The sequence below is a fragment of the Solanum verrucosum genome, unplaced genomic scaffold (assembly GCF_900185275.1).
Source record: "Solanum verrucosum unplaced genomic scaffold, falcon-dt-bn FXZP01000261.1, whole genome shotgun sequence".
Classification (NCBI taxonomy): Eukaryota; Viridiplantae; Streptophyta; class Magnoliopsida; order Solanales; family Solanaceae; genus Solanum; species Solanum verrucosum.
This window is the reverse complement of record NW_026019969.1, coordinates 3,010,975-3,028,034: the sequence shown is the minus strand read 5'-3', so window position 1 is coordinate 3,028,034 and position 17,060 is coordinate 3,010,975. Positions and strand designations below refer to the sequence as shown.

General features: G+C 26.7%; 2 protein-coding genes across 2 annotated transcripts in view; both read right to left on the bottom strand.

Moving 5' to 3' along the window:
* Window positions 1-17,060, bottom strand: part of LOC125815306 (NAD(P)H:quinone oxidoreductase-like) — a 166,483-nt gene that overhangs the window by 117,395 nt on the left and 32,028 nt on the right. The gene's annotated exons all lie outside the window — the stretch shown is intronic.
* On the bottom strand, window positions 917-1,501 carry LOC125815318 (auxin-responsive protein SAUR32-like). Its single transcript, XM_049494762.1, has one exon. The coding sequence runs from the start codon at window positions 1,312-1,314 to the stop codon at window positions 985-987; it is 330 nt and encodes a 109-aa protein (XP_049350719.1). The 5' UTR covers window positions 1,315-1,501; the 3' UTR covers window positions 917-984.

The following is a 17,060-nucleotide window of genomic DNA, read 5'->3' as shown; positions in this document are numbered from 1 at the left end:
TGATACAAACAAATATAATTTAAATAATAATCAAGACAAACATTATATTTAAACTAGCAACACTATACAACATATAACAATCAACCAAACAAGATGTTCAAAATAAAAATGGAGGTAGACTGTAGTTCTTTAAATTCCGTGGTGGTGTCTGCCTAACTATAATAAATACAGAAAAAGACGTTTTTTAAAAAACAAATCAAAATAATAATTAAAAAAAGTAAAACATTATTCTATTCTTTACCATTTACGTCGGGTACCTAACAAGTGTACTTTTTTTTTAGACCTTACGTAACAAGTGTACTTATTTAAATTTAGTTGCGTTTGTTATTTTTCAGCTTGAAGATTACGCGCGTTCTTCCATAATTCTATGAATTATTATCAATTTACTCAGTTTCAAATCAATCCGTATCTTTTTGTCATGAATTCCATATCAAAATGAACTTAAAGGGATCTTGGAATGTATTAATATGAGAATATTTCTTTTAAAATAAAAATAACTATCGGTGAGACAATTCTCCATTGATATATTAAGAACCAATACTTAATAAGAAGCACATGAATTTAATTTTGATATCAATCATATAATTTTTTTTGATTAAAATGACTAGATATGAATTTGTAACTTCATAAAATATATAACAAATTGAATTAATAAAATACAAAATCGTGAATGGGCGTTTCATGTTTCATCATGAAATGGTATTTCTCAAGTTCAATCTAAGGAAAAAATAAAAAAAATTCATGATCAAACGTTATCGAAACGAGTATGAAAAGGGGTTAAATTCTACAAAGAAGATGCAAAATATGTAAATTTAATTTAATCAAGAGAGAAGGAGAAAGTAACTAAAATTTCATTTCACTAAATTACTTGAGCTAACAACTCCAGTGACCCATCATAACAAACCATCCAGAAACCGAAACAGAAAAAGTTTGTCGTCATTATCACTAACCGCCTCCACCGTAAGCAACAAAAAAAAAAACTCCTCATGCCCTAAAACACGGAACATGAAGATTGTGCTGGTGTTTATCAATTTTGCCTTGAACACATCGAAATTGTTCAACATGGCAAGGAATCGTAATCGTTCCCTTGTGATGAAATCCATAAACTTCCTCTGCCTCTTTGAGTAATTGAATGAAAAGCGGATGATTGAAATAGGAAACAGGGACGATGAATCGCTGTTGCTCTTCCTCTGCTTGCCCTACTTTAATCGCCAGGTATCCTTTCGGCACATCTCTTTTACCCTGTTTACTCTTTCCACTTTGATGAATATGGAGGTGTGGAAAGTGAAGTATACTTCTCTCTCCACCACCCATTGATTTGATTTGATTTGATTAATTAATTGTTAATCCAACACAAAATTATACTAATTCTAGAAAACACAGGAGATAAAGAGGTTTGTTTCAGAGAAAAAGAGGGGAATTAGGCCAAGGATTAGCAGAGATGGCATGTTTGAAAAGGGTTAATGATGAATATCTGAGAGATTTTGGGAAATTAATCATGGCTGAATTTGTATTAGTAACATATAGAGAGAGAGAAAAAAAAAATAGAATAACTAGGAAGAGATGGAGTGTGAGGGGATTTCTAGACCCACAACACAATTTATATACTCTCTATTATTCCAATTCTTTTTTTTTTTTTTGAAAAAAAAGATATATTTTACGTAATATTTATATTAAGTGACGCAATTATTACTCAGTCTATCCTAATTTAATTTCAAAATGATATATTTTAACATTTAATAACAATTTAATTTTACAATATTTATTCTTTCTCTTATTGAAATGATTCGTAACTACATATACATTTATGACTTAATTTAGATCATAAATTTCAAATATATTTTTTTGAATTTTTTTTTATGTCAAGTTAAATAAAATAATATAAATTGAGAGAAAGAAAGTACAAATATATCGAATATCTATGGAATGTCCCACAAGACTCGTGCCGTCTGGAAGGGCAACTTATGAGTAAAGTCGAGTTCTTGAAGACAAGGGGAAGTATGATAAAATCGAGGGATTCATTTGAATTTTTTTAATAAAAAATTAAATTATTAATATAATATTAATATGATTTTTATTTATATATAATTGATATTGAATTTTTTTTATCTTTTTAGTTATTATTTATACATAATTGATAATGAATTTCTTTAATTTTTTGTTATTACTTATATAACTAATTCAATGTTTTGATTTTTTAATAAAATTATTAACATGAAGAATCCGAAAGAGAAAAAAAGATAGAGAGAGAAGTGGTGAAGAAGAATAGATACGTGGTAGTGGAGTGGCAGAAGTTGAGACACGTGGAGAAAAAAACTTTTCTTATGAATTTAGGGGTCATTTGTTAGAGTGTATTAGGAAAAATAACGCATGCATTAGCACTGTGTATTACTAGTACCTTGTTTGGTACTCTTTTCCAACCTATGTATAACTAATGCTTGCATTAGTTATACACTTTATTGTGTATTAAAGTGTGTATTGCTAATACCATGGATTTCTAGGTATTAGCAATGCAATGGTTTTAATGCATGCATTAGATTAACTAATGACAAAACTACCCTCTATTATTAATAATAATTATTATTATAATAATAATTATTATTATAATTATTATTATTATTATTATTATTATTATTATTTTTGTAAAAGAATGTGGGGGTATTTTTGTAAACAAATATTTTTTTAATAGTCTTTATACAAGGCTTGCTATTTTCAATACATCAAACCAAACAATGTATAAGAATAATGCAAGCATAATTAATGCAAGCATAATTAATGCAAGCATTACTAATGCTTGCATTACTAATGCATGCATTACTAATACATCATATTCAGCATTATTCTTATACACTCTACCTAACGACCCCTTAGCGAATTTGAAATGAAATTAAGAGCTGTTTGGTATTGCTGTTGGCAGGTAGAAGTGTTTTTTTTTAAAGAAAAAAAATACTTATTTTAAAAAATTAAGTGTTTGATAAATTCTTAAAACTGTTTTTAAATGAAAGCAGAAGCAGATTTTTTACGGTTAAAAAGAAGTTACTTTTTTTTGTTTGAAAAATAAAACAGAAATAGAAATAGAAAATTATTTTTCAAGACTAAAATATCTCATCCTTACTAATTAATTAACATATCTCATAAGTTGGTTGATTTTATTCAAGAATTTTATTTTTTATTTTTATATAGTATTTTTTTTTATTTATGCTTTATATTATTATTTATATGTTATATGGTATATATTACTTTATGTATTATTTTACAAAATTAGAAATAAAAATAATAATGATATTTTTGTAGGATTAAAAAAAGAGAAAAAATAACAATTAAAAATTTAGATCCTCCCAAAAAAGTAACAAATAACAATTTTTTCTTTTCTTAATATAAGTGTTATTTTTTTAAATTTGATTTTTTAAAAATTTTAGAGTATTATAACAAAAAAGAAAATAGCTAAGATTGAATATAAAAAAAAAGGTAATAAATAACAAAAAGATTCCTCTTTTCAAAAAAAAATTCAACAATATTTATCAATATACAATATTGATTAGAACTTTGAGTATGTACATTTTAAATATTTAAATTTAAAATGTAATTAAAGTTTTTGTATTAGATATTTAAAATAGTTTCTCTTTATAAAATAATTTTAATATTAAAATCACATTGATACTTGTCATTTTTTTGTAATTTGACTCTCAAAAATACTTTTTTTTAAAAATTAGTCAAATAAAAATTGCTCATCAAAAGCATTTTTTAAATAAATTTGCCAAACACAAATTGCTTTTTTTTAAAAAAAAATCTTTTGAAATCCCATTTTAAAAAAGCACTTCTAAAAATAAGTTGTTTTTAGCAGTAATGTCAAACAAACTCTAAGGTTAGTACTCATCTATTCTTAATAAGAGGTTTCATAGTGTGAGTCCCCTTAAATATTAAGAATATGTTTGACATTGTTACTAAAAACTGTTTATTTTTCGATATAGCTTTTCAGAAAAGTGTTTGGATAATTCATTTGAAAAATGTTTTTTAAAAGCAGTTTTACACAGCTGTCAAACATGTTCTAAGTCATCTTTGTTAGAAAGTACTTTACCTCAATATAAGGCTTTCTGAAATGAATTCAAATTAAATCAAGCTCCACTATAAGTATCAAAACCAAATATAAAAAAGTATAATATAGATTAAATTATTCTACAATTTCATCAAGTTTTGTTGTTTCCTATTTCCCCGTCTCAATATAAATGAAGATATCTAATTGAGCATAAAAAATTATGAATTCTTTTTGTTGTTGCTGTAAATCATGTCAGAATAAGACATAATTGAGATCGATATGATGCAAATCAGGTACTCGAGCATAGGTCAGTTACATCTAAATTGTAATCGAGGAAGATAAAAAACTTATTTACTCGATATATAAATTAAAGCTTACTTTTCATTATTATTTTTAATTATTCTCCTAGGAGATGCAAAGTCATTAAAAAAATCTCATTAAATGAAAAAAGTACTGATACATTAAACTTTGCACAATTCATTTATGTTGGATTATAAAAAAAATATCAGCAATTTACTTAATATAGATTAGAGAGAATAATAATAATATAATCAACCCTCAAATAGGTTAATTTTCTCTTAATTATATATGTTTCAATTGAACACCTCAACATCTAATAAAATAGTCCACTTATATACCTATGGTTTAAATTTTGAATTAATGTGATCATTCATCTATAAATTAATCAAGTTAACAATATAAAATATGTCATTTTCTTAATTATAAGCAGTCATTTTAATAAGCAGTAAAAATTGTAAGCAATTTCTACTTAAGGTTGATGGGTATAACTAAAGAAAACACAAACAATTTTTAAAATAAATTGAATCAAAACTACAGAAGTCAAGTACTCCCTCCGTCCCTATTTAGTTGTCCACTTTAGAAATGGTACATAAATTAAGGCAACAATGATTAGCATAGTAAAGTTACAATTTTACCCTTATAGTATAATTTACAATTCCAAAATAAATTCACTCAAGATAACTAATCAATACTAGAAAGTTCATAAGTTTATTTACTTTATTTATGACAACTTTATTTAAATAAGGGTATAATAGGAAAAAAATTGTTGTCCTTTCTTGATTTGTCAAAATAGACAACTAAATAGGGACAACTAAAAGAGGAAATATGGACAACTAAATAGGGACGGAGGGAGTAGTATGTAACTAACTAACTAGACGACACTTCTGCCTTTTCACTTTCCACGAGTTAAAAAATATAACGATAGCTAAAAGAACTAGAGTGAAATACTTTTAGTGAGTAAAGAAGATTTGGCCAGTCGCTAGTCTTGCATCTTCCTATTCTCATCTAATTAAATATCTATATTATGAATTGAGATATTTAATAGGAAGATAGCTTAGTTTAACGGATTGTAACTATATATTACGCCAAAAACAAAAAAATACAATGAGTCGGACACTTTTTTTTTTTCAATTTGTAGATGATGAATTAATGGTCCCATTCAATATACATCACATTTAGTTTTCCTCTTATCTAAGATGCTTTAGGTAAACAAAAATAAATGTTCACCACATATTGAGAATCTTATCAATTCTCTGGAATTATATTGCTGCCAATCAGAGGATTACACTTCGTAAATTGGAGTCCATGAATTTGAAAAAAAATTGCCAACCAAAATTTGGTAAGAAAATCTTGGTAATAAATGGTGATTATAATTCATGGACCAAGATATTAAATGAGATCATACCATTTTGCTTAATTAGGGATAAAATCTTTGGTAATCATAGGGGATGATATGATATATAGAGTCCATCACCATATACCAAAAAAAACAAAACAAAAAAAACCATATACCAAACTTTTAAAAATTTGCTTAATTTGAAGTGACTATTTATTACAATTTACATGGAATTTAAAAAATACGATTAACGATTAATATTTAGGTATTACTAACAATCTATCAGACAAGAACTTCTTTTTGGCATTGAAGAAACCCTCGATCACGTTAAGTCGGTCTCTGAACAAAGTAAATTCTAGTGTCACATTATATATATATATATATAAAAAAAAACTATATGTAAGGTTAGTGATGACAATGGGGCAAATGTGGGACGTGGCGGGACGGATTGAGCTTAATCTGTAAAATTTGTAATTCGTCCCGCCTCGTATAACAATTTTTTTTATTTTCAACCCGCTCCACCCCGCCTTGCATAACTATTTTAATATTTTATTTTTTTTAGTTAAGTTTGACACTAAAATTAAATTTTATAAAAATAAATTCATTTTTTCATTAAGTTGTATTAATTTAATAGATAATGACTTAAATTTTTTATTTTTTAGAGGTTAATTGGGAAACATGTAAGAAATTGTATTATTTTTTACTGAACCATTTTGATTTACTATCTTGAATATTTTAGTAGCTTCAAAGAAATTATCTTAATAAATAATGCTCTATCACGCTTACAACATGTAAAAAGTTAAATTTAAATTTGAACCTACATAAATCACATATACTTACCTTGCCCCGCATTAATTTTAAGAAAAACCACTTCAACTCGGCTCGCATCCCTCCCGTCCCACACAACCTTAAACACACCCACCCCATCCCGTATAGCCTTAAACACACACCGCCTCACATCCACCCTGCCCATTACCATCCCTATGTAAGGTTCACATTATAATTAGTAATGTTTGAAAATGAACAGTTGAATATTTGCAATGAGACCACTTTTGTATATTGATATTAGATTCTGCCCAAAGCACTAAATAAGAAAAATAAGAATTAGAGCATCTATGAAAAGGAATTTCGAACCCACAAAATTTACTATGAATTCTTAAGAAATTTAATTTCATCAATATTATTCAAATAATTTTGAAGTAAGAGAAAATTAAATCATATGTGCATTTAAGACTATTACAAGTCATGAATATACATTTTTTATATTTTGCTGAAATAAAATTTAATCACAAGTCCTAAAAAATTTAAATATAGAAACATGCCTTTTTTTCAGGGAATCAATAAGATGTGTTCACATTAAATGAAATTGAAGAAGTTAGCAAGAGCCATGGGCAGGGAAGGCCCAACGAATTTGAGACTTAAAAGCGAAATTTTAATGGAAGGCTTAAAATTTAAACAAACTTCATACGTGTTTATTTAAAATTTATCTTCCTTACACTTTTCAAATGCAAATTATTACTTAATATTTTTTTATAAATAATCTATTCGATTATTTTTTGTTTCAAATATGATTTTATCAATTCAACATTGAAAAAACTAATTTCACTAAGGCAGACAATATATGAATTATTAATATAATATAAATAATAAGTTGACAAATTTTAAATAAAGATAAGAGTTTAGAACATAATGGGATTAAAGAGAATAAAATGATATAATTTATTTTTTATTTTTATAAAATACTTTTTGTTATAAATAATCAATTTTTATAATAAAAAATAATACATACTTTATTCTTAGTAAAAAATTGAGGCCCCTAAAATTGGGCCTAAGACATATGTCTTAATTATCAAAGCATAGAGCCGACACTAGCCACAGGTGGTGTGTTGGTCTCAATTTAATTGAACATGAAATTTATATTTTCGAGGCCTAAAACAAAGATTTCATTAGCTTCTCTCTTAAACATCCTTGATGAAGCCTTTTTTATTTAACTTTTTGCTTCTTGTTATTTTAACAGATATAAATAAATTATTGATAACGGATTAAATAACCAGTTATTTTTAAATTAAGTTATTGAGTAAGCGACTACTTAGATTAAAAAATTTATTTTTAAACTTAAGTTTTTTCTTTATTTCCCCGGATGTCCCCAAATTAAATTGAACTTCATTTATGCCCTCTGTTTCTGAACCAAGAATTGCTGGGCCAACAGAAAGTAGGGTGCCGTGACATGTTTTGGGCTTTAAGCGCATGAGTCAAAATCTGGCCCAAGTTAGAACCTTGTAAGTTCCCTTCCATTCTATTCTCTACTTGTTTTTAAAATAGTTACGTTTTACTTTTTGAAAGTCAATTTGCTTAAGGAGTACCGTTTTATAGCCGGAACTAACCTCAACAATCTTACATGGGAAGCGTCAGAATTTAAAAGAGTACTGAATCTGTAACTGTAAAGTGTAAAGTTAAGCATGCTATTAAGTGTAAATTAAAAAAAAAGTCAAATTTAAATTATTTTTAAAATATAAAAACGTGCCTTTTTTAAAAGTGGATTTGTATGTGTTAAATGAAATTGAAGAAGCAAGCAAGAGGCATGGGTCAGCCTAAGTTTAATTGATCATGAAGGCTTAAGAAGTATTGAAATTAAAACCGTATTAACATTGAAATATATTAGTACTTTTTTTTAATACAAACAGCCGAAAAGTGATAACTACTCCATGTTCTTGTATCATTTAGATGTTTTATGACGTATATATTTTTTAACCTTTTCAAAATTGTGTCGTCGAACCAAATTAAGATAAATAAATTAAAACAAACAAATTAAAACGAAAAAAATATTATTTTCAACTTGAGGGGAGAAAGAGAGAATTCATAAAAATCAAGCAAACTTTTGTCTGCTAGTTTTTGTGTACACGTTTGTTTGTGGAAATAGAGGAAAGCAAAAGCAAAAAAGGCAATATGCGTACAGCCTCCACTTTATTGATTTGCAAAGTCAAAAAGATTCCATCTCCACAAACAGTATTCCCTTTCACTCACTTTTTATACATATTATAATTTTTTAACACTATAGTTGAGCACTATAAATGAGTTCATAGATCTACATTTACAACCTATATTAGTTACTCTAAGAAGATGAACGCCAATAATGCAATTAAAGTTTGCTACCTCTATAGTTTCCCACTTCTTTCACTAATTTCATGTCTACACAATTTACCATCACAAACTTGAAACTAATTTAATTTACTACTGAGTTTCTATTTTGTAAATCTCAATCAAAAATCTAAAATAAAGTTGAAAGATAAACTGAAAATAGATGCTGAGCTTTTCATATAGTAATAAAAAAAAAACAGCTTTTTAAGTTCAAACAAACAGTACATTGCTCCGATAGTCTCAAATCTAGACTCCCACCAGGTTTGAGAATTTGAAGAAACGAGCTAGGATTTTGAGTTAGTAAATATTAGATTTAGAAATAGAACTTACTATATTCTAGATAAACTATTTATATATATTAAGTAAATGTTTAAATTCATATGATAAAGGTTAAAACTATCGAATTCTACCAAAATTCTTAAGCAAAAACTGTGACAACACCTTTGAAATACATGAAATACTACTAGTCCTAATCCTAATTGAATCAAAATCTTACCAACAAAGTGAAAGTTGACGTAGTCAATCAATTGAGATTCATGAGATATCAGAGTCTAAGGAGATTATGTGAGTGTCCAATATGACGAAGGAGAAGAGGGGAAACAAGTTAGAGAAATTGTCTGCAGAATATATTTCAAATCAAGCACCGTGTTTCGTAAGTCTTACAGAAAAGCTTTCTCTTTGTCTTCTAACAAACAGTGTTTCTCTTTATCTGTGTTCACATTGAAGATTAGAATGCTAAACTAGCAGGCAATTAGAGGTAACAAGTAAAAAAAAAATAGGAATATCTACCTAATTCCTTCAATATTATTAGTTGTATTTCTAGTCAATTGTTTTTAACTGTATATATTTATGAAGAAATTGACCCTCAGCCAAAAAAAAAAAAACAAAGTTTTTGAAGAAAGGCAGGAAACCAGATCTGAATGTTTGCAGAAAGAGAGAGGCAAAAAGCTATGATGACCACAATCATAACACACCATGACTATATACTACTACTATAACAAACAATAGGCATACGTTACTGACCAAAGAAACACAGATCATGACCCAAAAAAAGGCAGTAATGATGAAACTTTTGGGATTTGTAACAACTTAAAAAGTCAAGATATTTCATCATTACGCCAATCTACAATAGAGTATATTATATAGAACAAACAAAAAAGGATTGATTCACAAACGGACAAACAAATCAACGGAAACAAAAACAAATACACAGTTATAAGAGACTTACCAGTAAAAATGTTGAAACGGATCTAATTAATTAGTGTTGTGAGAGAGCAATATTCATTGTGGGGAATGAAGCCTGGTCCGACGACATCAAAAACATTATAGATCTATAAACAATATACAGATCTATGAGTATAAAGTAGTAAGTAATAAAGAATTTGATTCCTCGAGCCAGACAACATTCCCCGCAATACAAAAGCTCTCTCCCGTTAGATGCTATTTTCCCCCAAAAGTATCGGCTTAGTTTATGGGGGAAAACAGAGAAAGGGATAGAGATTAGAGTGTGTGATGATGAAGAGAATGATTTGTTGGGGAAAAAAATAAAGAGGAGTTGAAGAAGAGGGTGGTTAATAGGACAAAAAATAAGGGGCACAGTCTGACTCTACCAGCTGAGGGGGTTTCTGAAATGACCACGAACCCCATGCACACTCCTCAATTCACAATATTCTAAATTCTATATAAATCAAATGAAGAATATTGCTTATAATAATCCAAATATTTTTTTCTAGAGACAATGAAAATATTTAGACACAAATTATTAATTTCGTCTCCAAATTATTGACAATTTTAAAAATATTCATTTATCCAACTAGAGATAGTACTTTTATCCTCTAACACATAACATAGCAAATAGTTTTAAATTCTTGTAAGAGTATGAGCGTGTTTTCACTCATATTGAACGAAAGGAGATGCATTAAAGTTTCATTAGTCAAATAAATTTGTATTTTTATGTTTGTGAATAGTTGAGGACTGAAATTAATAACTCATGTCAAGTTTTAAAATATTTTTAATATCTTTCATTCTTTGACTATTCAATTAGTAACCAGGTAAATGGTAACGGAGGGGGTAATTAATTGAATTGCAGTGTTAATGGGATTTAGGTAGTTGAATTAGAGTCCAGCGTTGAGGTAATTAATGACTACGTATCTGTAATCGTAATCCGTGTCTAATAGATTAAACGAGTAGGTCAACCTTGTCAAACAGCTACGGATTTGGAATTAATTGTGAGACAAATGATTAATGATTTTGTCACGTCCCTAAAATCCTATGCTAATCTAAAACGCGCGCTGCTCTAATTCTACCAAATTATACTTCATTTAATCATATTTACATGTTGTTCTTACTAAAAATAAATAATTTTTAAAATAATGCTAAATGACCAGAAAATTTAGCCAAAAATTCAAAAAGTCTAAAATATCCTTTTTATTTTAAAATAAATTGATCTTTTTTCATTATTTAATTAAAAAATATTAAAGTTAAAAGGATAAAAATGTTCAAAAAGGTAAAATAATATAGTGTGAAATATGTTATTTTACCACTCTGGCCAAAAGGATTTTTCCTAGCTTTTAATATTTGTCATTTCATAAATCAACGTATAAATGACATTATTTTTCATGATAACCCTAGAGAGCTACTCTTTCGATCTACTTTTAATTGTCATGTTGCGTTTTTTCGAAAGACAATTTGACTAATTTTCAAAGTTAAATTAGATTACATTAATTCGATATTTTAAATAAAAAAAATTAGATATTCAAAAACTATACGAAAAGTACTATAAATTTCAATTTTTTGTATATCAATATGATGAAAAAATACACCATAAAATATTTGTCAAAGTTAATATCCTTGACTCTAAAAAAAGGAAACTATGACAATTAAAAGTGGACGGATGTAGTATTAACCTTGAAAGTATGAATTTGAGTAACATAAAAAAAAACTAAATGATTAATTCATGTTCATCAATCAGTTAATTAATCAACATAAATTAATTTATGTTTATTTATTGAAAATTTGACTTTAAAAAAATACTAAATAACGATACAATAATAAATTTATATAATTTCGTAAGTGACTTGAAATTTAAAATAATGAACATATAAATAAGAATATCGAATCCAACAACGCATATGTGACTAGCTAGTTGCTATTCCCTCCGTCCACAATTGTTTGTCAGGATAAGGTCATGCACACTCTTCAAGGAAAATTTAATTGAAGGTGTAATTTGACTAATATAACCCTATTATACCAAGAATATCAAAAGTCTACATAACTTTTCAATTGAACTACATTATCATTAAGGGCAGAATTGGAAAAAGGTGATTAATTGTTTCTTGATTGTTTAAATTGACAATTAATTTTGGACATTTATTTTTAGTATATCTGCCAAATAATTGTGGACGGAGGAAGTATATTTTAGCTCTTTTTTACAGCTTGGTCAACAAACAATAAAAAACCTCGAATATTGTGGAAAATAACATTCTACTAACACGGATACACAGTCATCAGTCCATTTTATTTTTTTTATTTACTATGAAATTTAGAAATACTTTCTTTGTTTTAATTTATGTGATAGCTTTTAAATTTTGAAATTCAAGCAAGTTTATTTTTTATTATAATTTTTTCATTTATCTTTCGTCAATTATTGAGATTTAGAGTATTTTTTTACATAGTTTACAGATAAATAAATTTAATTTCAAAAAAATTGAACATTTCATGCGTCAATTTCTAGTCAAACAAAATCTCTTTTACTCTCAAAAAATTAAAAGTGTCACATAAATTAAGATAGATGGAGTAAAAATTTGAAATTTATGATATAAAATAATTATAGTGTTGATGTGACTATATAAATCATTTAATTTAAAATAAATTGAACATTTTAAAGTTAAAGTGTTATTAATTAAATATAATTATGGGTCACTTCTTGGGACTAATAATAAAAGAAAGTGTATTTCGGGACAAATGAGTATTTTTTTGTCTTAATTTTTGTGACACATTTTTTTTGTCTATCTAATAATAAGAATGAAATATTTTTATAATTAAAAATAATTTCACTTTAAATTGTCCAAATTTTTAAAAAATCCTTTTTTTTCTTCTTAAATACATGTTAGTTAATAAGTATTTTCTCAGTTTCAATTTATGTGATTTTATTTGACTTGACACATAATTTAAAAGAGATAGACAAACTTTTGAAACTTCTTATTTATAACAATAACAAGTCATTAATATACTTGTATGAATATATATTATTCCATTAAAAATAAAAGTGAATAGTATGAATTTGAGCATATAAATATCATATAAATTAGACGATTTCGAACGTATAAATAGCATATACTCTCTTCGTCCACTTTTAATTCGTCATGTTGTGTTTTACGAATGTTAATTTGACTAATTTTCAAAGTTAAATTAAATTAGTTAATTCAATATTTTAAACAAAAAAAATATATATTCAAAAACTATACAAAACTACTCTAAATTGAAATTTCTTGCATATCAATATGATGAAAAAATACATCATAAAATGTTAGTCAAAATTTTAATAGTTTAACTCTAAAAAAAGAAATTAGGACAATTAAAAATTATACCAGAAAAGTCGTATCCTTGATCAGACGATGAGTAAGTGATGATTGTCGATGAGATTTATGAAATAAAAATGTGTGTTTGTGTGATAGAGGGGAGAAGCAAAAATTAATGAGAGCACACAAGTGAGTCAGAGCAGTAGTTGAGTTATTGAGATACCCGATAATAATGGACTAAATATAATCGTTTTTACTTCCAATGTTTCTTATGACTTGTCCTCTTCTTCCTACTCCTATATCACCATAGTGTGGCTGGCCAGCATCTGTTTTATTGGACTCAAATAATGTCATACATATAAACGAATTGGTTTGGTGGAACATTAAGTAGTGTTTCATTCTTAATCAGATATTTTATATTTGAATTTTTTGAGATAATAAATTACTTTAGTTAGAGAGCGTTTTAATTTCATCAAAAATTTTGTTTTAATCAAGCTTCAATACAGATATAAAATGAAAAAAAAAAGATTAATTTTCACATATAGCAAAAATAAAGATCATATTTATATGTTATAACTATAATTTGCATAATTGCGCTTCATAGCAAATTTTATGTTTGCTATGGAGCTTTAGATTTGTATAATTCGCTAGATACATCCAATTTATATACAAATTGTTCGATTTTGTATAAATTCATTTATACAATTGAATAATTTGTATATAAAACGTTTCAGTTTCTTTTATATGTGTATATGTGTACAGTCATGTCCATCTTTAATTATGATAATTACATTTGTATATTAGATGTTATTTGTATATGTATATGTATTTTTTGTTAGGCTTGTCCACTGTATATGTACATATAGCTGTAATTTGTATATGTACGTGTTCTTTGTATAAGTGTATATGTGAAATCTATATACAAATAAGAAATAGTATTAGCTGTAATTTGTATAAGTATATATTCTTTTTGTTGTGCTTTTTAGTTGTATATGTATATATGTGTAATATATATATAAATAAAAATTTGTATTAGTTGAATCTGTATATGTATATGAAAATTCATGAAAAAAATTAAAAATATTATACAGAATACAAAGAAAAAAAATATAAAGTTGATTTCAACATGTTTTTGGTGGTTACCTGAAATTTTAATAGCACATTCGGGAGAGTAATGGCGACAATTTAAAATTCTAAAATAATGTTGGTGAGAGTAAACTAATTTGGGTGAGAGAATTTAGGAGAAAATTGTGTAAAGGAGGAGAGAAAAGAACCGAAAATTTAAAATTAAAAAATAATGTGGATGAGAGGAAACTAATTTGGGTGAGAGATTTTAGGAGAAAATGGTGTAAATGGGAATAGAAAATAACTGTTTTGATTTATATATATATATATATATTTATACAAATAAGCAACAAGAACTCAGTAACAACAATCGAAGAAGCAGACCGCCATTTTCTTGTCCTTTAACGAACAAGTAATTCGATTGAGTAGAAAATATCGCTCGAAAAAATTGCTAGTACCTAGCTTGTTTGATCCTTCACGACGATGACACCGCCATCACCACATAAAAGATTTTTGCTCTTGTAAAAGCAGCAAATGTCATAGTCGAGCCTTACTGGCCTCTCTTGTTTGCCAAGCTTGCCGAGAAGAGAAACATCTCAGATCTCATCATGAACGGTTGGTGTCGACGGTAGTGATGTATAAAAGGAACTTCAATTATTATTTTTTACGTATACAAATTTGTGGGACTCATTAATAGCAAATTGCCTGAAACTGTAGCTACTCAAAAGAAATAAATGAAACTGTAGTTATATTATTTAATTTAAATTAATAATTTGTCATTATACACAATTTTTTCAAAAAAAAAAAACACCGCTTATCCATAATGTTGATGATATGCTTTAATACTCATAAATGAATTATGCAGTATGTGATCCAAATTTAAATAGAACTTTAATAAAAAGTTAAAACACCGAAAGGAAAAAAAAAAACAAGAAAGGGGCCCTCGTTTGGCGCGTCCTTTTTGCATAGGCGAAGAAGTCGAGGAGGAGGATTGAGTCAGGCTTCCATCTTTTTCACTCTGCCTCTTTTCTTTTCTTTACCCTTCTACTAATATTTTATGCATTTTCCCTATCCTATTATATCCCTTTCAATTTACCCCCCACATATTTAGTATTTTCTACGTTCATTTTTACTTATAATTTTTACTTGGCATATTTATTAAAAAATTATTAATGATATAAATATTTTATTAAATTATTCCTATTAAATGATATTTAGTATCTTAAAAAATAATTTGAAGAAAGAGTATTTAAAGTTAATGGTAAACATGAAAAAATATTATTGTATTTTCTTGATATGTCAAAACTGATTAGGTAAATGAAAATATATTTTAGAAAAAAATAACAAGTAAAAATGAACGTAGGGAGTACTATCTCCGTTCACTTTTAATTGTCAAAGTTTCATTTTTAGAGTCAAACGATAATAACTTTGGCTAACAATTTACAATGTATTTTTTCATCATAGGGATATGTAAAAAGATTGAAATTTATAGTACTTTTCGTAGTTTTTAAATAGCTAAATTTTTTTGCTTAAAATATCGAATTAATATATTCTAATTTAATTTTAAAAATTAATCAAATTTACTTTTGAAAAATGCAATATGACAATTAAAAGTAGACACAGAGAGTATGTTGAATATTTAAGTGTAAATTTTAGGAATAACAAAGATAAAAATCATATTAGCGCTCTATATCTACATTTTTGCTATTTGCGGTCCATAACCATATTATGTGCTGTGGAGCTTCTGATATGTATAAATCGCGTCAATTTGTATAATTCGGGCGCTAATTCGTCTGCGCCTATGAAAATTGTGTTTGTATATATATATTATTTGTGTTAGGCTAGAGTGGCAAGCGAGATTGTGAGAGAGAGGAGAGAGGAGAGAGAAGAGAGGTGAATTATATATGTATATCGATTAGATAATTGTATATATTTAACTACTATGTATATGTATCAATGATGGTTTTGTATGTCAGCATAAAATTTGAATTCTTATACAATTGAATCTAGTTAAAATATTTGTATTTGTATATCAAATTTCTCTTTCGCTATAGCAAACACAAATGATACATTTGTGTTTGTATAAAGTAAGAGAGACGAGGGAGAGATGACTGAAAAATAAAGAGAGTGGCAAGCGAGATTCCAGAGAGAGGGGAGAGAGGCAAATGACATGAAGTTTGTTTCGAATTGAAATAAATGAAACTGTAGTTATAACATTTATTTTGAATTAATAGTTTTCTATGATGCATAATTTTTTTCAAAATTTAATAATTTTTAAAAAATTAATTCTGTATATCTAAATTTTAAATTATTAATCATTATATTTTATAATATTTTTATATTCAAATTTATAATCAAGATTAAATTACTCTATTTGATACTCTAACCTCAAATTGTGTTACTGTATAAATTGGAACAGAGAGAAGAATTACTTGGCCTATATTGACTACATACGAGTCTTAAGAATGTTTTTATAAATTAAACTTTATTGATGATATTTTAAAATTGAGACTTAAACTATTATGGAGTATTGTTTTATGTGCTTATTTAAAATTAGGAATAATATTTGGAAAAATAATAAAATTATTTTGATTTGCAAAAATGAAAAATGAATAGGTATAAAGAATACGTAATAATTAGTGTACAGATCTACGTAAATTGAAAT